Source organism: Filicampus tigris, chromosome 11 (genome assembly GCF_054856515.1).
Source record: "Filicampus tigris isolate MCC_2025a chromosome 11, RoL_Ftig_1.0, whole genome shotgun sequence".
NCBI classification, from domain to species: Eukaryota; Metazoa; Chordata; class Actinopteri; order Syngnathiformes; family Syngnathidae; genus Filicampus; species Filicampus tigris.
Genome location: NC_141227.1, coordinates 16,884,232 through 16,911,883, shown reverse-complemented (window position 1 = coordinate 16,911,883; position 27,652 = coordinate 16,884,232). Strand labels below are relative to the sequence as shown.

The 27,652-nt window shown below is 38.8% G+C and overlaps 3 protein-coding genes across 8 annotated transcripts in view; 2 read left to right on the top strand and 1 right to left on the bottom strand.

Annotated features, from left to right (window-relative positions):
• LOC147139955 (cytochrome P450 3A30-like) overlaps nt 1-27,652 on the bottom strand; it is a 68,471-nt gene that overhangs the window by 16,429 nt on the left and 24,390 nt on the right. The window contains exons 1-6 of one of the 3 annotated variants that reach the window (XM_086044617.1): nt 2,874-3,012; nt 2,702-2,795; nt 2,559-2,611; nt 2,314-2,413; nt 1,491-1,604; nt 259-344 (exon numbers count right to left, since the gene is read on the bottom strand). In XM_086044617.1, the coding sequence (XP_085900743.1) occupies nt 259-344; nt 1,491-1,604; nt 2,314-2,413; nt 2,559-2,611; nt 2,702-2,795; nt 2,874-2,944 (518 nt within the window). In that variant the 5' untranslated portion in view covers nt 2,945-3,012. Of the gene's footprint in view, nt 1-258; nt 345-1,490; nt 1,605-2,313; nt 2,414-2,558; nt 2,615-2,701; nt 2,796-2,873; nt 3,013-27,652 lie in introns of those variants that run through there. The other 2 variants (XM_086044616.1, XM_086044615.1) reach the window with 2 other exon arrangements.
• mrpl57 (mitochondrial ribosomal protein L57) lies at nt 3,218-5,431 on the top strand. Its single transcript, XM_086044628.1, has 2 exons — nt 3,218-3,378; nt 4,908-5,431. The coding sequence occupies exon 2, from the start codon at nt 4,925-4,927 to the stop codon at nt 5,234-5,236; it is 312 nt and encodes a 103-aa protein (XP_085900754.1). The 5' UTR covers nt 3,218-3,378; nt 4,908-4,924; the 3' UTR covers nt 5,237-5,431.
• kcnh1a (potassium voltage-gated channel, subfamily H (eag-related), member 1a) overlaps nt 8,476-27,652 on the top strand; it is a 39,143-nt gene continuing 19,966 nt past the window's right edge. Inside the window, exons 1-8 of one of the 4 annotated variants that reach the window (XM_086044822.1) lie at nt 8,476-8,696; nt 11,580-11,606; nt 14,813-14,936; nt 19,834-19,940; nt 20,137-20,265; nt 21,937-22,055; nt 23,031-23,423; nt 26,739-26,765. In XM_086044822.1, the coding sequence (XP_085900948.1) occupies nt 8,624-8,696; nt 11,580-11,606; nt 14,813-14,936; nt 19,834-19,940; nt 20,137-20,265; nt 21,937-22,055; nt 23,031-23,423; nt 26,739-26,765 (999 nt within the window). In that variant the 5' untranslated portion in view covers nt 8,476-8,623. The remainder of the gene's footprint in view (nt 8,697-11,579; nt 11,607-14,812; nt 14,937-19,833; nt 19,941-20,136; nt 20,266-21,936; nt 22,056-23,030; nt 23,424-26,738; nt 26,766-27,652) is intronic. The other 3 variants (XM_086044823.1, XM_086044824.1, XM_086044825.1) reach the window with 3 other exon arrangements.

Sequence of the window (27,652 nt, the reverse complement as noted above, 5' to 3'; positions counted from 1 at the left end):
AATGTTACACAAAAAAGTTACCAGAATTCCATTATAAAATTATGAGAATAAAGACTTTATGCGAGTACAGTCTTCATGTTACGAGAAAAAAACATAACGATACCTTAATAGAGTTGTAAAGTTGCAACAAAATAGTTGTAATGTTCCACAAAACAAGTGTTGGAGTTAAAAAAAAAAAAAAAAAAAGGATGATTACGGGAAAACATTTGTAAAGTGTCAAGAAAAAAGTTGGTGAAATGATGGGTCTTTGATACACACTGTTTGATGTCCACGGGTTCGCTCAGGTCCTTTTTTGCCAGACTTTCCACCAGTCGCTCCGTGGAACGAGTGACCAAGGGGAAAACCTTCAAAAACAAAACATACTGTTTAATCTCAATTTTAAAAATTATGTTATTTTTCCTTGCTTTATTCCTGCAGTTTTACAGTTTTATTTTTTTTATTAATCTAAAAAATATATTTATATTTTAAATAATAACATTAAATTAAAATTAATGCATGAAAGGGTTACAAATATTTTTAAAAATTTAGATTAATTAATATAGGCGAAAGCAACTTTTAAATAGCTGTCCACTGTAGTGACCAATATGCATGAAAGGGTTAAGTTAGAAACGTACATTTGTTATTTTTTGGTAGTATAGTACTATGACTTTAATTACACAGTAAACGTAACTTTACATTCTCTTTCTTGTAACATTGGCACTGCTCTCATAACTTCCCAATCACAACCTTTCTTCTCTCATATTACGACTTTTATGTCTGGTTAACAGGAAGGGCTTAAACTAGTCCTAGGCTAATATGCTGTTTGAGCTGGCCTAATTTTAAGTCACTTGCACAGTTGTATCTTAAAATAGTCATAGATTTAGCCTGTTCTGGTTTAAGCAAAGCTTTAGCCTAGAACTAAACTGAAGTTTCTATTAATCCTGCAAAGAGGCAGAGTTAACTTCATTTTAGTACTGTTTGTGAAAGTGAGCATTAGTGTCCCATTTTTTTTGTTGTATTTATGACACATATCACATGCATTAATTTTGCATTTTTCTCTCTGTAACACTACGGCTTAACTTTAGTTGCATTTTTACCCAACAATATTAAGACTTTTCATATCATAACTTCACACATGTACAGCTTTATTCTCTATTTATTTCCTTATTCGCTTAACTTTAAAGAAGAAAAAAAATCTCATCACTGTACAGTTATTTTTGTTACCAAACAGCTTAATTCTGTAGCTTGAGAGATGTACCCTTGTAACTTTACATTATTATTATTATTATTATTATTATTATCATCATCATTACATACTAACTGCTGTCTTTTTTGTAACGTTCCACGTTTATTCTTGTAACTGATTGTTATTCAGAATTTGTCTGTGGGCCTATTTAGAGTAACTGTAATGTAATAATGGTCCTAGATCAAATTCATAACAACATATACATTTAAAAAAAAATAGAAAAGTCAGTAGTAAAGTTTTGTATCCGGTACCGAAACATCCGTACCTGCTTCAGTCTTCCACTAGTGAAGCATGGCGACACCGAGCTGCGGATCCTTTTCCATCTTTCATCTTTCACGGCTGTGATGGCCTCATCCAACGCGCCCAACACAAGGTTGTCCTGTATAAAACGAAAACCGTCAAAATTATGCACGTACACAGTTTAAACATTAACACAGAGATCAAAAATAAGAACATTAAAAAATAACTTCAATATTGATTTCGTTAAAATGTATTGAACTCAAAATTCAATTAACATTGTACATAAATTAACATTTCAAAACAAACAGATTTAATGCAAATGTATAGTACTTGAAAGTTAAATACAACTGAACTGTAAGCAAATGTACTGTCCTAGATAAACAACAGTTGAAGCCAGGGTTGCCCACATACAGTAGCCCCCAAGGACCACATGAGTAGCCCGCGGGCCTGCTGCAAAAAAAATAGCTCACCTGTGAAAGAGTATCGTGATTTTCTAGGAATGTTGCATAAGTGATCATTTGAAAATGTGTAAAACAGTATAATAATAACAGTTAATGTGATGTCTGTAATACGGAAACACCATTCACGTAAAAATAAGAACCGGGCAACGGGCCTTTGGTTGTGGACCACTGATCTTTTGACCTAAAAAAAAAGTGAAAAGGCAAAAGAACAACACAAAACAGCGCATAAACCAGGGGCATGGTGGCCATTGGGAATTTCTGGACTTTCAGGAAACAAGCCACTGCCACCGCCACCCCACACTGCTTCACGCTACCCCTTTCCCCCGTTTGACGCATGGAAATCTGCGACTGTTGTCTGCAGTTTTTCGCCCAGACATCATTTCTCACCCTGCGGTTGGTGAATGCAGTGTAGCAATCCTTCACCATCACCGCCTTGATGATCTCGGGATCCGTCACCAACAACACCGGAGCTCTGCCGTCAAACAACCTGCACGGAAACATGGTCAACTCTGTTTTACACTTGCCTGTCATAACATCATACTGTCATCATTCTAACATTTAATTAGTAAGTGTGATTATTTGTCTAGCGGCATGTATATTCTGCGCCAGTGTAGTTGTGTAAAATCCCTTACCCCCACACATCTCCATACTTGGTGTGACACTCCTGGTCGGCAGCAACCAAGCCCTACTTGGAATTCCGCCAGAAAGGATGTCATCAAATGAAGAGATTGAATGGTTAAATAAGCAGTAAATATTTGCCATATTTCTTACCCACCTTTCTGAAAATCAACATTGTGCCGACAAAGGGAAGTGGCCTCGGTCCTGGTATTCCCAACTTTTTGAAGTGTCCATAGGGCCACACACCATACCTACACACACATTAAGTCACTCAATATATGTTTTGTTAACATTTTGTTACTTTTTCAAATAAATAGTACTATACTCACAGTAGAAGTAATGCGAAAAATAGAGCTACTAAAGTCCAGGTTGTGGCCGAAAAAAAATCAAAGGGGAACATGGTACCGGTTGAGAAATCCAAACCCGAATAGCAAGACAAGGAAGTGCCACAACCCTTGAACCCCTCTGCGAGACGCGCAGGCAATGCCAACGATCACATGACGCACCAGTGGGTTCAACGAAATACTTCTCAGGTATTGCAGTTCGTAATAACACTACACCAAAAACTTATATTTTTCAATTACACTTTGCCAATTGTCTTTTATCAAGCGTATTTATATATATTTTTTTCACCATAGGGAGGTAAAAATGAAACAAACATAAAAACTCAAACGATGAAGTCTGAGCTTTCTGCCGCTCCGTAGAACAGCCAGGAACGACGCTCGAGTTCGACCCCTACAGTTTCACATGTATGATTTGGGGGCTTTCTAAAGCTTCTCAGTTTGTCTAGTTTGTCCTTGGATATTGAATTCATTTCGTTCACTAAGAAGCGAGGTAAAGTGAACATATTGCTCGTCGCGTGTTATCACTAAACTAATCTTGTAATCGGACCCGCAGTTACGATCGCTAGCCAGCTAGCAAGTTAGCATTCCTTGCTAGCAACAGCGTTTTGTTGTGTCACTAAACGCCATTTAATCGTGTTATACCTTATTTCCAGTGCACGTTGGTTCGTTAAGTTATGTGGATAAACACAATATATACACACATAATATTTAGAACAAAGAATGGTAATAACTCACACGTGAAGGACAAGTATTATATTAAAGTATTTCAGATTGAATTTGGCTCAAGTGAGGCAGTCTAGAACAAAGAATGGTAATAACTCACACGTGAAGGACAAGTATTATATTAAAGTATTTCAGATTGAATTTGGCTCAAGTGAGGCAGTCAGTGTGTCGAATGATTGACTGGGCCAGAGTTGTGGCCGATAGCAGCTTGAATGAATGTGCATTCTGTTACCGCTCATGGGAATAAAACGCTGTGAAGACTCAGCGACTGTCACCCTTAACCACATACGAGGGTGTTACAATGCAATGTAGTATACTCATTTTCAAATTAAAATATCCACAAACCTTTGATTTGAATAAATTCCGTTTCTGTGGTTACAAGGTTAAACCAGAAAAAGCAAAACGTAGCTGCAGTGTTCATCATTCAGATCATTTACAACATGATCAAGAGTCGCGTAAGAAGACTATAATTTTTTTTGCATTAATTTAGTTGCCCCTCCTCCTGAAATTGGTTAATTGTTCTTAATGTATTTTTATAATGTTAATATTTTATGCATGTGGTGCATTCATTTAGTTTAATTTTTTGACAGGTTTTGAAATAAACAATTGTTTATTCGATTGATTAATTATATTTGAATTATCAATTATATTAAAATGATTAAGATACGTTATCATTAAATAACCGATTTTGCATAGATTCAAATATTAAGACTCCCTTTATATTTTACATTCAAATTTGTTAATTTAGCAATTTATCTTTAATTCGTTAATTTATTTCATTTTTAATGACATTTTACTTATTACATAATTGCTCAATGAATTGGAACTAATTTCATTATGTAGTGAATAAATTAACTGAATTAAAACAGATCTGATAAAATTATAACTATTACAGTGTTAAATTTAACGATTGCATGTATAGATTTAAGGCTGCCACAGTTCAATATTTTTATAATCAATTATTCTACTGGTTATCCCATTGATTAATGGAGCAAGCAGGGAAAAATGGTTTCACATTATTAAATAAAATATGCTTGTGAGGTGCAGGTTATCGATTTGAGGTCGCCATCCACATTTTCATATCTGAGACTTTGAGTGTATGTGGCTTTAAAAGGTGGGGCCTGTGCTGGTTAGTGACGTGGGAGTCAAAAAATGAATGTGTAAAGTTAGCCGCTCTGAAATATATATTATTTTACCCCATCTATTTTAGGTAAGCTCAAAATTGTGCAACATCGATTGTTGTCGGTTCCACTGAACCTAAAACACATTTTGTACTTTTTTTGTGTGCGCCATCAGAGAAGGGAGCAACCGCCATGTTCCTCACCCTGGCTCTGCTGCGCAAGGGCATCCCGGGAAAGCAGTGGATCGGCAAGTACCGGCGTCCGAGGCCCGTCACGTGGCAGATGAAGCGCAACATGCTGAAGCACCTGGAGCGCGAGGCCCAGAACGAGTACTGGATCAGCCGACCCTACATGACGGCGGAACAGGAGTTTGGACACGCCGCCGAGCGCCGGGCGCGCAACTGGGCGCGCTTCAAGGAGGACAAGTTCAATAATTTCCCCGAGCACAAGACTGTCACTGATCATCTCGCCCACCTCGGCATCTCCAAGAACTGGGCATCTTAACGCCTTTGTTTGGACACGGAGTGACGTTTCAACATTTCGTTGTGTTGTAAAGCTGGACTGAAAACTTCACGGTGTTTGAGCCATTAAAAGGCATAGAAGTGGCTCAATATTTCTAACTTTTTGCTGGAAGTGTATGTACGCCACACGTTTATATTATTAGTCATTGATATATTAAACTCATTTGAAATTCTGCAACTGGATTTGTGCTTTCTATTTATTTAAGATGCGAAATTGTCTTCTTAGGCCACTTTTAGGAAACAGTGGGACGAATTTACAGAATACTGTCCGCACAGTTTCTCCACTAGTGACATTGCAGCTGCATCATTCCCTATAAAACAACCAAGAAAATCCCCTTCACCTCTATTATCTTCAAATTTTGAGGAGGGGTTGCTAACGGAAGGAAAAAGTTCAGTACACAATACGTTTTTGTTGTAAAACTCAGATATAGAATAAGTTAAATGTTCAGCTCATTAGAGCCACTTCTCAACATATTTGGGTTATTCTAGCTAATAATATTGATGAGAAGGTTGCTCGCATTGAGTCATTTAAAACTACCGAATATAATTTTGAACCTAACATGAGTTCATGATCGTGTACAAATGGAGTTGATGCTTTATGGTCCTCTGTTTTAAGTGCTGTGCTGCCATCTTCACAACAAAAATGTGCTTTCGTTGGAAACATCAGTTAAATAAACACCTTTTGTTCACTTTGGCTCCGATAAAAATGTCACCATCCTCTTCTCAATATCATTTCTACAGCACTTTAACCCCCCCCTAAAAGTGCTATACATAATAAAGATCATAAAAGAAAACAATAACATGATATACTTCTGTAAAAACAAAATCATGCAGTCATATTCCTGTTGACCGTTGCACATTAAACTACAATATATCGTTGCACATTAAACTACAATATATATGCAGATAATAATGCCAACATTTTCAGAGAAAGTCAATTTTCACTAGCATACAGTTGTTTCCAGAAGCATTTGCTCAATTATTTTAGTTTTTTTTTTTTTTTTTTAACAATTTACTGTCATTTTATGCACAACACATCTAAGTGTTTCAACAATTGACAATTGTATCTTTTACTAACGGTGGGGCTATTGATGCTTTGCCAGACCTTTGTTGCGGTTTCAGTCAAAAAGTCTTGATTGCTATATTTCAAATCTACCTGTTACAGTGGAAAATATCTTAAATTGTCCAAATACATGTGGGCATACCTCTACAAACTGCACATTCCCTACAGCTGAGTGTGCTATGCGGGAACACCAAACTCTGACTACTACAACTTGAGGTAGACGTGTTAACATATTCAGACTAAAGTTTGTCTCTTGAATTATTAATAACACCGTTGTTGTGCTTCCTGTCCAGTACATTTCCGAAACCTGAGTTTATCCCTCCTCGCTGGAAGGGTACGCTCACCTATCCAGGCTTCATTTTTAATGAGTTTATCACCTTTTCGGTGCATTGAGCCCTGCTGGTTTCCATAGCAACCGCCACAGTCCACTCTTCTCACCTTAATATAGTCTTCCGAGGGCCATACTAAAACATATGAAACGATATGAAGAGAATATTTTTTTTGCATTTTGTCTTGTCTTTGAATCCAAAATGTTTCCAATTGTAGAATTACTCTTCAGTCATTTGTACAATCTCTCATTATGATGATCACTTTTATCACGATGACTTTTATGCAATACTGTATTGTACTGGCAATTCTTCGTTTCAACATCCTCATCATCAATATATTTAACAAATTATGCTACATGGGTGTGGAGTTAAATGGAATTAACATAGAGAGACTGACCGTATTATTAGGTACACTTGCCTCCAATATAATCCACATCTGTAACATGTTTAAAAAAGATTAGTTTTTACCGTATTGATAACTATTTGCACTAACAACAAAAGACAGGTACATCTTAATAAATTAGAATATTATGGAAAACGTAATTTATTTCAACAGCTATTGTTTGTGTGCAGAGAGGTTTTGTGTCCAGTTATCAAAACTGGTATTACATAACTGACTGTAACAATTCATATACTTTCAAAGTCTAGACTTTTTTTTTGGACTGAAGTAAAGAAGTTGAATCAATACTTAAAACTTTTAACAATCTTTTTATTCATTTAATTGAAGTATTTGTCCCACTCAAGTGCAGAGTGGGATCAGATAATTCATTACATGGCCTCCACAATAAGCCCAACAAATTGTTTTTGGGATATGTGACTAATAAAGAGAACTCTACAACATTTTACCTTTTAAAACAAATAGTTTAGTGCATCACAACTAATTCATTGACGTGTGCTTCCTGGTCACCGGGGGCAGTCATGCATGAGATAAAAATGAAAAAGAGTTCCAGCTTAACTTCTGTCGTTTTTTGTTGTTGTTTTTTTTAATTTGCTTAAAGCAGTACTGCGAAAGAAATCGACCGTAATCATTTTTTTCACAACTCTTGATGAAACATTGACTTACAAGGGCAGTAGTTGAACTGGACTTCATGCCCTGAGGGGGTCTGTATCGTTTTTACTGGCACAAAGCAACTTTGAGGAGGATGGGATCAACCCTGGCACACCAAAAAATACAAATGTCCTGAATTGCTTTACGGTATACTCACTTCCTCCTTTCGCTATAAAGACGGTGCAGGATTTCACGACACTACACGCTGGAACGCATGGGAAATGTGGTTGATTTTTGTCAAAACACTACCGCTTTTGTCCACATGGCGCCGCCATAATCAACAAAAACTGACATATGACAGTGTTGCTTTTAAAAAAACCAAACAATTAGCCATTAGCCCATCTATGGTGCTCCTGCAAGTGCCCCATTATCAGTTAGCATTAATCTAGCGGACTTGTGTGGTTGTATATATACACACTATCTTCCAAACTATTGCTTGTTGCGAAGTTAAATTCATTGCCAGCATCCGCCACTTATACATCAAGATTTGCTCGCAAGTTAAGACAAAGCTCGCCCGAACAACGCCTCGTATCGCGAAGTACCACTGTACTGTGAAATTCCCTCTGGAAGGTTCACTCCCGAGTGTGTGCACACTTTCATCCTGCAGGTGTCACTGTGGCACCTCCTCCTGCTCCACGAGATGCGGGAGGGCGGGATGAGGAGGAGGAGGAGGAGGCAGAGGAAGACCCCCTCCCATGGACGGGGTGGCCCCTCCCCTCCCCGCATCCAAGTCAGCATCTCAGGCGTTCACCTCCCTCCTCCTCCTCCTGTATGATGATGTTGAGGAGGAGACGCAGCACCAGCGGGCTGAGGAGCCAACAGCCAGCAGCCGCCGCCGCACTAGCAGCACACACGCACTCACGCCGCGGCACCATGACGCCGGAGCACCGCGCGGAGCCTTGCTCGAAGGAGGCCGAGTGAAGCGGCAGGATGGCGGGGGGCCGCCGGGGACTTGTGGCCCCTCAGAATACTTTTTTGGAGAATATCGTCAGGCGCTCCAACGGTAAGACTAGCTCTCTGTGTGCGTGCGTGTGTGCGCGCGTGTGCGCGTGTGTGTTTTCCGACTGTATTGATGCATTGAGTCCCAATTAATCCACTGTCATTGACTAATTAGGGACTTGTTTCTGAGGGGGTTTGAAGAGTAAACTTACAGTTTAAATGATGCTGCAAATTGGGAACAACCACCACAAAAAACAAACACCACACCCTGTCATCATGGACCTTTTCAAAAACACTTATTCTAGACAGACAGACAGACAGACAGATAGATAGATAGATAGATAGATAGATAGATAGATAGATAGATAGATAGATAGATGGATAGATGGATAGATAGATAGATAGATAGATAGATAGATAGATAGATAGATTTTATTTTTCCGATTTACTACAGACACATTAAAAGAAATTCAAGTTCAAACAGATTTAGATGTTGCATGTTTGTGCATGGTAAGTAAATAGTACAGCAAATGATGTTACGGTAATATTTTTACAATTATTGTAGAGTATGACACATCTGTTATACATGTGTACTAGATATAATAACTCAATTTTACATTGAAACTTGAGATAAAAAAAAATCAAGATATTGAAATAATGTAAATTTGAAAAACTGTAAAACAATGGGCAATAATATAACGGTGTATAGGATTTTTGTGAACACGCGTAGTAACCAATCAATCAACTGCAGGCTTCTAACTTGTGATGACATAAAAGCCTCACACAGGATTGATTTGGACAGAGAGAAATTGATGGACCAGACATAATACAAAAAAAAAAATAATATCGCCCCCTGCAAGATTTAATTAGAGCAACTTTTATATGAGAAGCTCTTGAAATTCTCTCAGGGAGCAAGACTGTTCCTTTACTCAGTCCCATTAAAGCAATGCATTTTTAATTTCCTGCATAATTACACAAGAGCAACACAAGTCTCTGGTGTCTCTTATATGGGCAGTAATGTATATGTGCTGCACACTGTTAAACCATATGTGCAGAAAAGTGCTAATCATTGGACTCTGAGGTAGTCTGCGATAGTTGTTAAAACCGGTTGACGGCTGACGGGGGTCCACATATACAGTACTACACTTTTAAAAAGGTTGAAAAGATGGAATAAATCAGGGAGGGAAAATGACTCAACACACCCAACTCACGGAATAATCGGTCAGGATAAACTTTTATAGACTTCCAACAACCGGGCCTTTCCTGATTTAGAGTGGAAAAGAGTTAAAATGCACAAATTAGGCCCAATGATCGGAAGGAGAAATGTTAGCGACATCCGATAATCTCATTTTTGATGACTTTGATCGGGAAGGGTGGGAAAATACTCAGAGCTGTGAAATGCGTGACTGCCAAAATTCACAAAAAGAGGATGAAAATCCACCCCTTCAAGACAAAAGCCAAATACGACCTTGGGCGGTCCACGGATTAGCCGGCGCTAAATCTGGAGCTAACGGGAGCCAAGAGTGCTAATCTGAAAAGAGTGCTATCTGCTCGGATGAATGGATGTTACAAAGTCCCTCGCTCGTTCATCGTTTGATTTTTTTGTTGTTGTCTTTTGTAACATTTCATATTCACGAGTAATGTTTTTTTAATCTTCAATCCTAGAATATGAGTGAACTTGAATTCCCTTCTTAGGTTTACATAGGGCCGATAATGTAGTTTAAAACACATGAACGTCTAGTTACTAACAAAATATGGCAGAATCTGTATTGAAACAAGAATATTAATGTCAACAATATGTTTCAGTGATGGCTGCCAAATTTAGCCCGCTTGCTAACCAGCTTATGCAGTTCCTACCACCTTGTTGTAACTCACTTATCAACATCTCATTTAATACCATTTACAGCAGTCACTTTTATCTTACAGAGATTGCCATTTTTTTTTCTAAATGTTGGTCTAATTTCGAATCAAATTTACCATGATAACCAGCTAGCCGCATCTCAGCATGTCGCTTTGGCTCACACAAATCAATATTTCATTTCATGAACCCCAGCCCAATTTGGTGCATTTGTACACAATTTAACGAAATGCTTCTGAGCAGTTTTAGTTTATTCATTAATACTTCCTTTTGTCGGAATATCAGCGATCAGATTCGGCAAGATGACCAGCTATTTTAGCTGCAGCTCATCACACAGTCTCACGAAAAACAGTTACCGGTAATCCAATTTAATTCAATTAATTGATTTTTTTCAATTACAAGTTATTATAAGTTATTTAAGAGGTTTATTTATATGCACTTTAATTTTTTCCTTACTGGCTAGCAAACGAATACTAATATTTCTAGATGTCAGCTTGATGTTATGCTAACATGTTAGCCACAACAAGCAGGACATAGTTGAGGTGATTAGTAGTTACACTTGTTGGAACTTGATTTCAATCTGGTTTATTTTATACTCACGAACTGTTTTTTTTCTTCCAAAGAAGGCTACTGAATTCAGAATGCTAACAAGCTAACCGAGGATCATCACATTTGTCTGTATCTTTCAATTCAACATTTTATTGAATTAATTTGATTTGAACATGTCATGGTCATACAGAAGGTACAGAAAATCATCTCTTTTATGTATAAATAAATCATTCCTTTTTGTGAATGTTAGGTTAGCTAATGGACCTTTCTTAGCAACAGCTGCATGTTATGCTAATGTGTTTAACTGTAACATATACCACTTAGTTTGGGTTGATTTTAGTTCATTCTAGTCCTATAAGTAGTTAGTAAAATATGATTTTGTTGAACACAATTTGAGCACAAATGTCAATCCATCCACCATTTTCTCTTTTGGGTTGTTTGTTGGCACATTCCATCCTTTTTTTTCTTTTGGTCGCACATTCAACCAGATGTTTGTCATATGAATCTGTTAACTCTTGTTTTTCTTTTCACAAATTTCAGTTTGGACACTGTCACATAGACAGACAGGTACTACGGACTAAACTAGCTTCTTATCTTTTCTTCACACTATCTGCTTTACCCCCCTTCTCATTCCAGTCTATCGCTAAAATGTTCTATACCAAATGTTGTTAATTTACAGAGCGCTCACTAACTACTGAGCTGTAGTCATAATTACAAATATATGTTTGACGCAAGAGTAAGAGATTTGGATTTCCCAAGAGTAACATTCATCTGATCATTGTAAAATAACACGTTGGCATGGAACATCTTGTGCATTCTATTGTGTTGTCATGACTTTAGTTGGACGTGATTAAAGAAATGTGTGTTTTCGTGTGTGTGAGTGTATGTATTTGTGTATATTGTATAAGTGGTATGAAATTTAAATTTTCCTTCCCCTGTCCTTTCCCCTGTGTAATTTGTGTGTATACAAGGATTTTTTTTCTTTTATACTGCATCACTTGTCTATTATTTTTACACTTTATTAGCCCAAAGTGGTTTGGTATCATATATTTTTTTACAATATAATTCAGAATATTTTCCAAGTCCTTAATGTGCTTATCACGTCAAGTGTTTTATATAGAATTCTTTTTTTAATAGAAAGGAATCACGTGACAACTTGTTGTCATATGCAGCCTTTTAAAAATTTTAAACAACAACAAAAAAAACCCTTGCTATAATATCAAGGATGGGCATATTAATCAATGAATCGATGAAGTGATTGGTTATTAAACAAAAAAAAAATCAAGGTCCCTTAGAAAACTCGATTAAAAAAACAACACCATTTTTCCCCCAAGGACACTTATAGCACATTTATGTGCTTTTGATCTTTTTAGCCGCTCCTTTCAATAAGCGTTAATAATCAATAAACGATCATTTAGAGCAAGAAGTAAGCAGCAACGCCAGGAATACTACGGGATTCTCAATGACAACAGATTTTTTGTTAATATTTGGAGATCATGCAATGCTGGCAAATGGACCGTTAAACAAGTGACATAGCGGCACTGATTATCTCGGGCTATTAGCATATTGACTATGAGTAAGTGTAGCTCCGAGGTGCTGCTCACCTTTTTAATATGGAAAATAGGCTGCGTTAAAACCTGCTGCCTTTTTTTCTTTCTGACCTTTAAAACTAATCGAGGGTAGTTATTGATATTTGCAGACAAATGAGCGATCACAACGATTATCCCCGGTGATCCTTCTCCATTTAGCCTTGAAAAACGCCACACAAATAAAATGAACTCCATTGAGGTATTTGTGCCAGTGTGTGCGGTCTAATTTGTCGGTCTTACCGCCTCGCATGTAATGAAGCACCATGGATGCTAATGAACATTGATCAAGTACATTGGGAACTCTGAAAGCAAAGGTTACAAAACTGTCCTTGTAATATCAATAACTATAGACCAGCTATAGGACACTATGCGCAAAAAACACCAATAAAAACCAGGGCCAGATGTTTCAGGATAATCATCACATCCCAAATAATGATATTGTCTTGGAGTGTTAAGGCCCTGATACACCAAACCGACGTCGGAGGTCGTGAAGCGTTGTGGCGTCTTTAAGCGCTGTCTGATTGGTGTAGTGACCGCCGTCGTAGTGTCGTAACCCGTCTCTAAGCATCTGGGGGGCGTTTACGCATGATGAATCGGCGTCGCCAGTCGTGACATTTGGTCACTCGGATTGGCTGTTAGCTAGCAAATCAGCGCTCGGAGCACCAAGGGGATGTGACAAATGCGGATAAACAGTGAGCACGCCTTCGCTGCCTTAATCGTCTTACAAGTACAAGAGCGAGGGTTGACAATGTAAGTATTTCACAATGCCGTGTCAAGAACGTGAGGGTTTACTCCGCGTGGGAGTTCATCGTGAGCGAAGAATAGAGCCGAATGCATTGTTTACGTTGCTATAATCAGCCCCCGGCCAACAGCTTTCCGGTTGGAGTTTCTAACCATGAGAAATGGTGACAACCGCCGCCGATGGTGTGGAAGGGTATTACATCTTATGCATGCGCAGAAGGTACTTTAATGGTCAGCGTCAGAGAGCACAAACACATTTCCCCGTTCATTCAAATGGTGTTCACTACATGGCTGCGACCAGCAGAGGCGCAGTTGTGCCAACGAGTTTACACAACGCACACTAAGTCCGCACTACAGGGCAACTCAATTATTCAGGTCGGTACGAGGACTGTTATTAAAATGGGAGTTTGAAACATTCAGAAAGAAAAAAAAGACATTTTTCTGATTATACTACCAGGCTGCAACCAGTAGAGGCGCTGTTGAGTCAATCAAAGAAAGCAGTCTAACATGCTACATGTGCTATGGGAAGTCGAGGAAGTTAGCTCAGAGATAGCTGCTAATGCCATTGCCATTTAATTCTGGAGATGGTAAATACGGTACCGATGATAGTTAAATTTTTTTACGATTTCGTTGGGAGAACATGGTGGCCCGGTGGTCAACTGATTAGCACGTCCGCCTCAGAGTGCAGAGGTCGTGGGTTCGAGTCTGGCCCCGGCCTTCCTGTGTGGAGTTTGCATGTTCTCCCCGTGCCTGCGTGGGTTTTCTCCGGGTACTCCGGTTTCCTCCCACATTCCAAAAACATGCATGGTAGGTTAATGGGACACTCTAAATTGCCCCTAGGTGTGATTGTGAGTGCGAATGTTTGTTTGTCTCTGTGTGCCCTGCGATTGGCTGGCAACCAATTCAGGGTGTGCCCCGCCTACTGCCCGAAGACAGCTGGGATAGGCTCCAAGCATGCCCGCGACCCTGGTGAGGATAAGCGGATTCGATAATGGATGGATGGATGAATGGATTGGAAGAACATTCAAAGAGAGCATCGATTGCTTGTCAGTTTTCCCGATAATTAATCAGATTTCGTTAATACTAATTCAGAAGTTAAAAAGATCAAACTGTATACTTATGTCATGGGTTGTAATTATGTTTTTGTGTATTCCCAAACAAATGACAATGGAATATGCCTTGGTGGAGGTTAAAAGCCTGTATCCAGAAATTTACACAGAACTGCTTCTTAACATCCTTTTGGCCTTTTTTGGTTGTGTCCTTTCATGTCTTCCAGTAACTTTCCGTTCTAATTTCCCCCAATATTTGCTTTTGATTCCGATCAAAGGCAAGTATTTCCAACCTCCCCGAGTTTCTCTGAGTGTTGGGGAGATGCCGGCGTTAAACCCCTCAAGTGTTTGCCTTCTTGTGCTTCTTGTGTTTTTGTCCCTCTGGGCCACTTAGACACCAACTTTGTGCTGGGCAACGCGCAAATCGTGGACTGGCCCATCGTCTACAGCAACGACGGATTCTGCAAACTGTCGGGGTACCACAGGGCCGAGGTCATGCAGAAGAGCAGCACGTGCAGGTAGGCAGCAGCCATTGCTTGGTCTGCATGTCAATCACAGACTCAATCACTCTTGTGCCAGTCACTGGTGGATAGAAAAAGTCTACACACCCTAGTTAAAATGCCAGTTGCTTGTTGTAAAAAAAAATGAGACCAAGATGAACAATTTCAAAACTTTGTCCACCATTAGTGGCCTGTAAGCCATACAACTCAAATTTGTGTTCATAATTTAACCAATCAGAAAGTCATCACACACCTGCCATTGAAAGTGCCTCTGATTAACTCCAAATCAATTTCAGATGTTCTAGTAGCCATTTCCTGACACTTTTTTTGCTTTCTAGCGGAAGCCTGCTATTTGGAACTGTTCAAAATTGCCTTCAATGACTGAGGTCCCCGTTTCAGCTGAGAAATAATAGCAGGGAAAGTCTACTAGAACATCTGAACTTTATTATTTGGAGTTATTCAGACGTACTTTAAACGGTGGAAGGTGTTTGCTGCCTCTCATTGAACATAAATTTGATTGTGTGTGAAGTTGTTTGTTCTTACTTCCCGGTTGAAAAGATTGATTATTCTCATCAATTGAGTTGTAAAGGTGTAGGCCACATGAGCGTTTTTGTCAGACATTATACACAGTCTTTGGTCAGCCGACCTATCAGTTATTATAGCAGCCGAGTCATTCAAGCGAGTGTTGACGAGTCGTCTGCTGGCATCTCATCTGGTGTTCATTTTATCCGAGCATGATGCAGCAGATGTAGCCGCGGCCCCAATTAGAGAGCGCTTTTCAAATGAATAATAGATCCCGCTGTTGTTGATCGACAAAATGGAGGCTATACGTCATCATTTCTGGGCTCCCTCAGTGGCACTATATGCCAATTATGCACGAGTCTCAGGATTCATTATTGCCACAAGTGGACGATCAGAATCAATAAAAGTTTTAATTTTACAGTCGACTGGCAAGTGTTTTGTCTGGAAAGACATTTGAACATTTATTCAATACCCTTGATATCTAGTTTAAGATCCATGTACTAGTCTACCATTTGTCCTCACTGCCCCAAAAATTCAGCACATTACAAGAACGACTGTGTCTTTCCAGTAATGTTTTTCCACTATTAGTACCACATTTGGCCAACTAGTATACAATTAAATCTTATTAGTAAACTACTATTCTTCACTAGTAACACTACTAAGGCACATAAGTAGGCATTTCTCGACACTACTAGTAGCACCACAAGTAGTTTTCCCTCACTAGTAATATGCAGTTGTCCTACTAATGTGCAGATATTTCATATACAAGTGGAAAAAAGATTACTAGTAAGGCATTAAGTAAGTCATTTTACCAGTGCACTGATTGTCTTCCTAGTGTGGACATAACTGGAAAACCCATTTGAGCATTTATTTGATATCCTTGACAAGCAGCTCAAGGTTCCTGTACTAGTATGCTCTGAGACAAAACTGCACCTGCATTGCTGCTAATACTTTCACAATTCAAATAGCTAACATTTAGTGCTTCACTAATTGTAATATTAGCACCCAGATGTCAACTAGTGCACAGTTTTGCCTCCCTTGTAACATGTATAAAGTTGTCCTGCTCGTTGGCAGAAATGTTACACAGTCGTGGAAAAATCGAGTCATTGACTAGTGCGCCGAATTGTCTTACCAGTGGAGACAAACAGCGTACCTTAAGCGGAGTATCAAGGATATTGAATAATCTCAAGCGGCTTTCCAAACGCGCAGCTAAAGAAAGGAGACGCTCAATTGATCAATTTTCATTTGAAAATAAAATCAAAGAGCGACAATGAGGCGGAACCCGCTAATGAAAGATGCAGGGGGGCCGAGCGAAAGCCAACCAACGGGTTGCTGACGACACCGTGGATCGTTTTACGTCTCCATTTTGGGGGCATGGGGGAGTTGGGGGCGCCGTGAGAGTGATCCAATGGAAATATTGCAAATGACAGCGTCTCTTAAGGCTTGGCGTAGACGCGCCGCGTGTTGACTGTAGCGTTTAACGAGTGTGCCAGTAAGCAGTAAATTAATAGGATCACATCACGATGGCTCGCCGCTGCCAGATTTGCAAATGGTGTGAGATTTCTTGTGTTTTGTCACAGCCAGCACTGCTGATTTGGACCCTCGGGGGCTCCGGCATAAGCTTCAGAACACTTGCCAGGACCAACACTGAACACACTCAATAGTGTGTGACTGCGAGAGTGTGTGTGCTCTGATTCGTTTCAGGTTTATTTTTAGTCAGAATTCCTTTTTTTGTAAGGTGGAAACAGACCTAAAATCACCTCACTGTATTTCACGTTGAAGCCTTTTTTTTTTTAGATAACCTATTACATAATCAGTGGGTAGATTTTTAGTCACTGTTGCACTCCAAATAATCCTGCACTCTTAAAACTGCTGGGTCAAAAAAACCCAAAACAATTTGGTCCATTGTTTGACCAAATTAAAAAACATTTTTGGGGACGCAGCAGTTTTACGGTTGTTTCCCTAACCCACTCGCTGGGTTGCTGTGGATTTTGAGCAAATTGGATTACTTTTCCCCATGTTGGGTTAATTATTTTGACCCAGCAAATTGGTTGAAGATTGCATTTGGGCAGGTTGGAGAGTCGAATCTTGTCACCACACTCTCAAAACAACTGGATCAAAAATAACCCGATTTGGGTGAAAAATGTACCCACTCAATACTTGGGTCTATTTCTTCTCATGAAGTCTTTGGATTGTGATACTTTCACCGCTGCCCTCTGGAGGCCTGTTTGATGTCTATTGCCAAGTCAGCAGTTTCTTTCTTTGTCAGGACATTCCAAATGATTGTATTGGCTATGCCCAATTTTTGTGCAATATCTCTAATTAATTTTCCGTCTTCTCTCAACTTCAAAATGGTTTGGTCTTCATATTTGCTTAACAGCAAATGGGATTTTCACAGATGAACCCCAAAGCCAAAAACAAGCACTATCTATTGTTTTAGCAATCACTGCAAAGGGCAACACCCGAGCAACTATTAATATCCATCAATCAATCACATGTTCCGATACTTTTGTTCACTTGAAATGTGGGTTGCTCCAAACAAAAGGTGCGCTGTCCTGAGTTGCTGAACACATCTAGATGTAAATAACCATAAAATAAAATCTGGAATTCTGAACTTTTGTCTCATAGCCATCTTTTGATCTGAAACCTAAATGTCAGCAAAAACAAAGGAATAGACCTTGCCGTTCCAATACCTTTGGAAAGGACTGTATGATTTGGCTGTTTTCCACTTCTTCTCAACACGTTCCAAGCATTTGATGCCGGATTGCGTGGACGGACGCTCGACGGTGAGGTTATAAAACATTCACCGTGTGTGCAGCTAGTTTTTGATGTTTTGACAAGATGACTCCAACATAAAATGCATACTCATTTCCAACATCTAAGTCTGCTTTGCCGTGGATCAAAGATTTGTGTCCGGAGTCTCCCAGGACAAACCCCGCGGGAATTCCCGACACGCGACAAGCGAGTCGCTTGTGGAATTTTTAATTGACTTTCTTTGAAGAAAGTGGCCTCAGAAAGAGAGAGATTTTGAAAAACATCAGGCGCTCGTCTGAGAAGTCAGCCGGCGGCGTCGAAATGTAGCCTTGTTAATTAAATTTAGCTTTCTGTTTGCATTTCATAACAAAGCAGCCTGTGCGGTACTGTATATTTAGATCAGGGCTGACGGCGCAAAAGCGTGCGAGCGGTGACCCTTCCTCCGGATAATGTATTCATTACAACAGGTAATAATCTTCGCTTTTTCACTCTGACAAAGACCATAAATGCTCATCTGCTCCTGTTCAATTTTTCATGCAGCAATCAGGCTCAGTACCTGTGGGTGTGCGTTGATGAATAGCATGTCATTTTAGGCTTTTCTGGGGAGGAATTTAAGGAGGAAAAACAATGTCCGACAAAAAGCCATGTATCCAGGTGGATGGTTTGCTATTTTTTAGATTTAGGGGTAAAAAAAAAATCTTGATTTGGTTTTCAACATCTGATGAATAAAGAATGGTAATTTTTATAATTGTTAACATTTTACATTAGAAAAAAAAATCTATTCTTTTTGTTTTGTGAAATCTGAAAACCAAAAACTGGATATTTTTGTTGTTTTTTGGATTAAAAATAATGTTAAAATGTTTTTTTTTGTCTTACGATCTGAAAAATGAAAGATAATTCATTTTTTTTCAATTTTTTTTTCATTTCCAGATGTAATTTATTTTGAAATGTAATCATGTATCAAAAAAAATCTTTTGTTATTTGGAAACAAAAAACAGTGCTTTAAATTAGTTTTTTTGTCAGATAATACAATTCTATTACATAACATTGAATAACATAACCATGAATTACAACAACACATTTTTTTCTAAATGAAAATGAATGTGACATTTAAGGAATTTCAAGCCATTGTTGTGGAATTTCTATTTCCTTTCAGATTAAAAAAATAAATCTCAAAATATTGTCTATCGTCTCACAATCTGAAAAAAGTGGTCCTATTGAATTCTTTTTTTAACCGCATTTTCATTTTTTATTATTTGTTTTCAGATTTTAATTAAGAAAACATCTTTTTGTATTTCTACACTATTTATGTTACATAAAATTAATTAACATATACATGAAGTACATTAAAAAAGTGTATTTTCCCAAATAAAATTAAATAACATATTTAAGGAATTTTTAGTCATTTTTGTAGAAATTGTATTTCTTTTCAGATAAAAAAAGTGGTAGAAAAAAATGTAATTAAGAAAATGGAAAAAGCGCACATTTTTTGGGCAGCTTTGATATCAAAACTACATAAAATATTCAAGAAGGGAATATTTAAAACCCCCAAATATATAATGTATTAAAATATTTTCACATTCACTAATGTCTACTTATTAAATATTCAAATTCTCTTCTTTTTTTTTTTTTTTTGCAGCTTCATGTATGGCGAGCTCACCGACAAAGACACGACGGAAAAAGTGCGTCTGACGTTCGAGAACTACGAGATGAACTCTTTTGAAATCCTCATGTACAAGAAGAACAGTAAGTACGCCGCGTTCCCATCATCATGCAAATGTATTCCGGAATGTACGCGGCCAACTTCAAAGTAGACTGTGAACACTTCCTTGCCGCTCTATGCCCAATAGACAGTGTTTGTTTCCACCTGTGTCATCAGTGTGGAATCACTGTGACCTTTTAAGACTCTTGGGTGTCCCTTTTAAGATTTGTGTGCTTTTAGGGACACCCGTGTGGTTCTTTGTGAAGATCGCGCCCATTCGAAATGAGCAGGAGAAGGTGGTCCTTTTTCTGTGCACCTTCAGTGACATCACCGCCTTCAAGCAGCCCATCGAGGACGACTCGTCCAAAGGTCGGTAGCACGGACAAAAACTAAGAACTTCTATTTGGGAAGAATTCACAGTTCAAAGCATACAAGCTATCGTTTGGTATTTTGCTTGGACTTGTGCGCTATTGTATGACTCACTTCACAACAAGCAGGAGTTTGGCAGATGGTGAACAATTTTTCTAAAAACGAGGCTTCCAGCTGTTTATTGAAGTTTCTGTCACACTAAGCAGAAAACAAAAGAAAATGAGACTTTGTGCACTTGAAACAACCACGTAACTTTGCCTTAGAAAAATCTGCTCAACTTAATTCCAACACGCTAACAGGATCATAACTTAATAATTAATTAATTGAACACAAACTACAGCCATACATGTAGACTGACAGATAATAAAATACTCAGTAGGGATGTCATAATATCGGCAATATCGTGATATCGCGATATTAAAATTGCCCCGATATATCGTCGTTATCATGTCACGATATTAATAGCAGCAAATCTGCACGTTGTTTTCCATTCGTGCAGTTACATCACCCTCTGGTGGTAAGGTTATTAGTGCAGTTTAATTTGTTGCATGACTGGCCTAGCCTATTTCTTTGTGAATGCTGTTATTATGTCCAAAAACTGAATATTGTGATTTTTTCTTTACATCAGCTCTTTTTTTGTTACAATGTCATGAGCTTTTTATATATCGATAACCTTTCCACAATATCGTTATATGGATATCGCTACATCCCGAATACTCACATACATTTTGTTTATCCTCTGCATAGAATGACTAACATTACTGAGGCTAACTGAGGAGCCCCCTCAGATCTGTAGGTCTGTATTATACTGACCCCCAGTGGTCATGGCGCACACACCAGAAGGAGCAGCACAATATCTATTTAATTGAATCCAAACATTATGGCCACAACTGGCTAATTGTTTTACAGTTTATTTAATTAGGTCATTACTGTATGTTTTTTATGACATACAATACTATAGATTACAGCACTTTTTCTTACCACTGCAATAGGTGAAAATATTAGAGGCCATATAAGAAAACCCTAAAAAAAGAAAAAAAAGCTTTACGCCTCTCACACGGTTTATTGGTGCATTTTTTTTTTTTTTTTTTTTTTTTTTGCTGTTACGCTGTCAGGAAATGGAGACTATCATATAACGTCACTTTGACAAAAAGGAAAAGAAGGAGATCCACATGGGATTGCAGGTTAATAATTGAAATACCCCAAACGGACTACATTCAACATTGTGTTATTTTCTACCACCGCCCTCCTTAAATCACACAAAGTTTTTTATAAATCACTAAAAATACTTTATGCTTCTTTTATAGCTGCTACCAGCCGCGTAGGTACAAACTGTATGGGATCATACCGGCAGGAAGTTCTTTTGTTCCTTGCATCAACGTGTGTTTACCAGCATACGGGAGCTACTGACGCACTTTCAAATGATGAAATAAAATGTAAAAACATGAATCCACAGGGAGAGGAGTGTGAGAAAAGTGAGGCGGATACAAGTTATGGGTAGAATTCAATATGACTTCAGTTGCATGGTGGTCAAAACAAAAAGACATGAAGGATAGCATTGAAAATCGAGAAGCTTCTTGGAAACCTGGCGTGGTAATAAAGTGATTTAGGTGTTAGTGGGGATCTTGCTGTGACGTGGCGCCTTAACGGCGTTCATTTGGCGTGTTTCAGGCTGGGGTAAGTTTGCCCGATTGACCCGAGCTCTGACCAGCAGCCGAGGCGTCCTGCAGCAGCTGCAGCCCACCGTCCACAAAGGAGAGAACGTACACAAGCACTCGCGCCTGGCTGAGGTAATACACCCCCCACGCCCCCTTCTATCTATATCTATCCATCTAGCTATAGTCGGATTTGTGCCACTGTATAATCTTTTGTGTCCTTCTCATATGCAGTGCTTAACCAAGGCCCTGGACAGCATCAAGTATCATGAATTGCTTTAATGCAGAATTTGCTAACTAAATTCACAGTGTAGTAGTTCCCCCCATATTTGTCTTGCTATATCACAAAAATATATCCTTTCTTAGACCTGATTTTGAGTTAGCACTGGGGGTAAGCCTTTGCTTATGGCAGGGGTCATCAACATGTCACTGTTCTAAAAATAGCTCACCACAATCTAAAAACAGTTGGGTCAAAAATAACCCAAATGGGGTAAAAAAGGGACTGATCCAACTTAATGGGTTGTTTCTGTATGAAATAACACAATTTATTTATTTTTTTGGGTACAAAACTACCTAAATTTTGGGGGGTTATTGATTTTTGGTGAAATCAATAAGTTGGATCGGTCGCTTTTTGACCCAGCTGTTTTTAGAGCGTGATGGGGTATTGTGATTTTCTTAAAATATTGGAAAAGTGGTCAAGATGTAAATCATCTATGTCAAACTCAAAGCCCGGGGACCAAATCTGACCTGCCACATCATTTTATTTTTTAACACATATTTATCAAATTGTCATATGAAATAAATAATAACAGTTATAACGAACATTTTCTTGTTCCGTTGTTGCAGTAACTTGAACAAACTATTCTTCTTCTTACGGCCAGGATTCAACTTTGGGTTTGAGAGGAAAAGGCCAAAGAAAAATCAATAAAAGGTCAAGTTTCAGGTTAGGATTAGTTTAGTTTAGTTAGATTAGTTAGAGTTTGTGTTTAGGTTCTGGACTTTCACTTTACGTTTGGACCGCTACTGATTTCAAAGGTGTTTAAATCCTTGGCGGCGTTTTGTTGTCTAAGTATCGCTCCAGGATAACAGCCATATTGCGTTCGTGGACAGGTGCTCCAGCTGGGTTCCGACATCCTTCCCCAGTACAAGCAGGAGACCCCCAAGACGCCCCCGCACATCATCCTGCACTACTGCCTCTTCAAGACCACTTGGGACTGGGTCATCCTCATCCTCACCTTCTACACGGCCATCATGGTGCCCTACAACGTGTCCTTCAAGACCAAGCAGAACAACGTGACGTGGCTGGTGGTGGACAGCATCGTGGACGTCATCTTCCTGGTGGACATCGTGCTCAACTTCCACACCACCTTCGTGGGGCCGGCCGGCGAGGTCATCTCGGACCCCAAACTCATCCGCATGAACTACCTGAAGACCTGGTTCGTCATAGACCTGCTCTCCTGCCTGCCCTATGACGTCATCAACGCATTTGAGAACGTTGACGAGGTGAGTGTGTTGACTTTTGAGCAACACCTTATAAGAAAAATATTAGAAATATCATCTATGCAAATGTTTTTTTTTTTTTAAATACTAATAAAATACTGGTCATAGATTCAGTATGGTCTGAAGGTCCAGAGCAAGTTACATGGTGATCAGTGCACCAAATGTTGGCAGTACAGAGTTGAAAGAATGTGATTTTGGCATTGGCCCTCCCAGGATGGAATTTAGTGCGTCAGAGGAGCAGGACAGTGACGGGGACCTGTCACTGCAGTTGTTCTCGTGCCTGGAGATGGTGGCGTGCAGTGGATGCGTTTGACTGTCCCTGATGGACAGATGATTGTTAGCTATCCTCTTTTCTGCCACAGATGCCAGGCTGTTTAACTCTAATGCCGCGGCCAGAATAATACAAAGTATGGAATGATCTAAAAATAGTCAAACAAATCATTCTATGTTACATATTTTTTGTTGGCCTGAACTGACTCGTCGCTGCAGCTAATGACTTCAATGACAGAATAGGTGATGCTCTCTTATAATTGTCATGATTTAAAAAAAAAAAAAACAGGGGCGGGAGAGTCACGTAAAAAATAAATGCAAATAACCGAGGGTTACATGAATAATGGGGGATAGATTCCCCTTAAAAATCGGAATGTGTACATTTGCAAATGCTGAACTGCAAAAATGCATGGGTGCGTTATAAAAAAAAAAAATCAAATACAGCATTTAGGGTTAGGGTTAGTTCTCATGTTAGGGCTCAGGTTAGGTGCTTGAGGTAGGGGCTAGCTAGGGTTAGGGCCGAGTTTGGGTTAATGTTAGATGCTAGCGTTAAGCCTCGGTTTAGGGTTAGGCTGTGGTTTGGGATATTTGGACTAGGGTGAAGTATTAGATTTGAGTTAACGTTTGAGGCAATAGTTGGGGGTTTGGGTTGAAGTGTAGGGACTAGGATTAATGGTTCGGGCTCGGGTTAGATCGGTGGTTACTAGGTTAGTTTAGTGTAAAGTCAGGCGAGAACTAGGGTTAGACTCACATTAGGTTTCGGCTTGGGTTCGAGTAGGCCCGGGTTTGGTTGAAAGCTGTTGGTTTAGGGCATTGGGCTAATATGCTCATGGTTAGGTTTGTTTTAGGCTCAGGTTAGGGTTGTGGCTTGTTTTTTTGGGGGGGGTATGGTTGATCCAAACTTGTACTGTACATTTTTCCCCAAATACTATCGATTTTCACTGCGGTGCCATCATCCGTCATCGACGCAGACACTCAATACTATTTCTTACATTTGATAATCAGTCATCACATTCTTTCTCCATTTTTTCTTCTTCACCTTATTTTCCTTGTTTGTGAATGTCCACAAAGCTTTTTCCGGAGCTCTCGCTTTCGTATTTACAGATAATTGGCACATTATAATTGGAAGAAGGAGCCTTTCCATTATTCAATGGGGACAAACACACACACACACACACACACACACACACACACACACTTACACGCACTGCTGTGTCATCCATGGCCTCCAACCATTAAAACCTCACATCTGCTGATGGAAAAAATGCATTGTGGGGAACAACAAAAGCAAACTTCCGATATTTGGACAATCATAATGATGTCTACATCTGGTTCTCTGGTACCTAATTGCTTTATTGAATAACTTTAATACCACAAAAAAACAACTGTACATTGACTTATGATCATGAGCTTGGTCGCAGTGCAGTACAAAATAAATGAGTATGTCAAGGTACTACCAAAGTACTGCATTGCAACCAATTGCCCGTTGGGGTACAAAGGGGTCATTCCACTTTTGTGGTGATCCTTTGTAATGGAGGCAGAAATGTTGACACAGCTCTTGTATGTAATGTTTCTGGTTGACACATCATAACACCCCCCCCCCCCCCCACACACACACCCACACACACCCACACACTGATTGAATAGAGCTAGAGGGTTGTGCACTTTTCATTATATCAATGCATCAACGGTGTGTGTTTTCGTGTCGTGTGTGCTTATATGTTTCACGCCTGTGCGCGTGCATGTGTGTGTGTTGTATAAAATGCAGTGTTAGCATTTAGTGTAGCTGTATGTGTGCGGGCTCTGAGGGATGGCGCGAGGTGTTATCAGACACCGTAAAGGGATGCTCCGTGTATGTGTGAACGCGCGTGCAGCATTTTGAGTCGTCGGTCTCGTGTTTCCGTGCTTCAGCATCACGGATGCTGACGAGTTCAAGCATCAGGCGAACGCGAGCGGTCACTTGGCGGTCGTCAACACTAACTGGACACGCTGCAGTTGGTATACACTGGATCTAATACTGTATTAGAGAAATTGTTAAATTATTTCAAGAAAACTCCCACTAAATAAAGTATTACAATGAAAGTATTAGAAAACTATGACACGTTTTTGCACCTAAACAAAAAAATAGAACTTTGCCCAGTTTATTTGTATGTGTGAGTCGAAAAAAAATGCACAATAATTATAAAAAATATACAGTAATAACAATTATACATATCGCAAAATATGAAAATATTAGACAAATAATATTACAAAACAATTAGATGATGAACTCAATTTAAGTAAGGAGACAATGGCATTGAAAAAGAAATATCTGACATAAACTCAATAGAAAAATGCATGTTTGCTTTGCCAGTACTCTTGACAATCATTCCATATCAAAAGTTGTATTAACGAGCACTAACTATACAAAACATACAGAAATCACAAAGTCAAAATATATTTTCTAAATTGCAAAGAATGAGAAGAACGTCCTGCTAAGCTTCGGTTAAGCCAATCGAGCGCGCAGTGTAATAATCACCAGTGAGAAAGATTCACCGTGTCACGGTCACAACAACTTTGGTGACCTGCCAAACGTTGTGCTGAACTTCCTGACCGCTCACAATTGCAAATTCAGACAATCATAGTGATGAACTTCCTGTTTTCGAGGCAATAACGGGTCAGCTTCTTGACAATCTCTGAGGGGTCGTTCTGCACCACGCTCCCAATTTTCACCCAAATTGCTCCGGAGTTGTTCGGCGATCCGACGTCCAGTCGGGGACCTTAATGAGCCACATGAATAACTGTGATGGCCTCCGAACAGGAAGGCGAGGGGGCCTTGATTAGCAATTTGGTTATTCTTGGCCTTGTCATTGTGTTGTTTTTGTAATGATGTTTTTTTTTTTTCTTCAGTCATGTTTTTATCCATCACTTGATTGTGTATTCATTTTTCTTTGTCTTCTTTTTGACCCCCATCTCCCTTTTTTTGTTGTTTGCATGCCCCCCCACGCCCCCCTTCTCCCCCCACTTTGCTCTTGGTCTGTTTGCATGCACGGGACGTGACGTGGGAAGAATTGGAACCGGCGAGCTGTCACTCAAGTAGGCTTCACTTTGATGAGAATATGATAATGAACACATTTTTTTCTTGTTTTACACACACACACACACACACACACCCACCCACATACTCACACACACCGTTGACCTTGCAATGTCAATCGCTAAAGTGTGCAGCAGCCCTAGTGAATTCCAATCACTGGACTGCGCTGCTTAGTTTTCTTGTGAAAAACCCTTCAAAAGTTAGGAAGATGCTATATTTACATAATACTATATACTTATGAGCAGTAATTAGCAAAAAACATTTAACTTTGATAAGAAAAAAAGGGTAATTTAAGGGATTTACTTTTGACTGAAAAAAAAAGAAAGAAGGCACAATGTTACGAATAAACATAATCAGTAAACAAAGATGTGATAAAGTTGTAGTTTAGTTTTATTTTTTAGAAAAGTTGCCATTTTCAATGATTAAAGTTTTCAAAGAAAAAAGCATAACCATGAAATTACAGATGTATTTGGTGAGAAAAAAAGTCATGCTAATATATGAGATTAAAATCGTATTTTTAAGTGAAAGCCTTCATTACAAGATGAAAATTGTATTAAAAAGAATTGATATGTATTTTTCAACCATAGCAGCCATACTATTACAAGAATAAAGTTTTTATAAATACTTGATTAAAATTGTAACTTTTAAAGAAAAAAGGTCAAATGCTAGAAGGTTAATGCATTATTTTGAGAAAACAAGTTTTATTTTTTTAGAAGTAATTTTTTAAAAATGTAAATATTAATTTTTTTTTACTATTCGTCAGAAAATCTAAATATTGTATTATTTTAGTATTTCTTCAAGAAGAAAAACCGTCATATTAAAACATTTTTAAAAATGAAAAAGAAATATTATGTAATAATATGTAATATTTTGAAATTAAAATGGT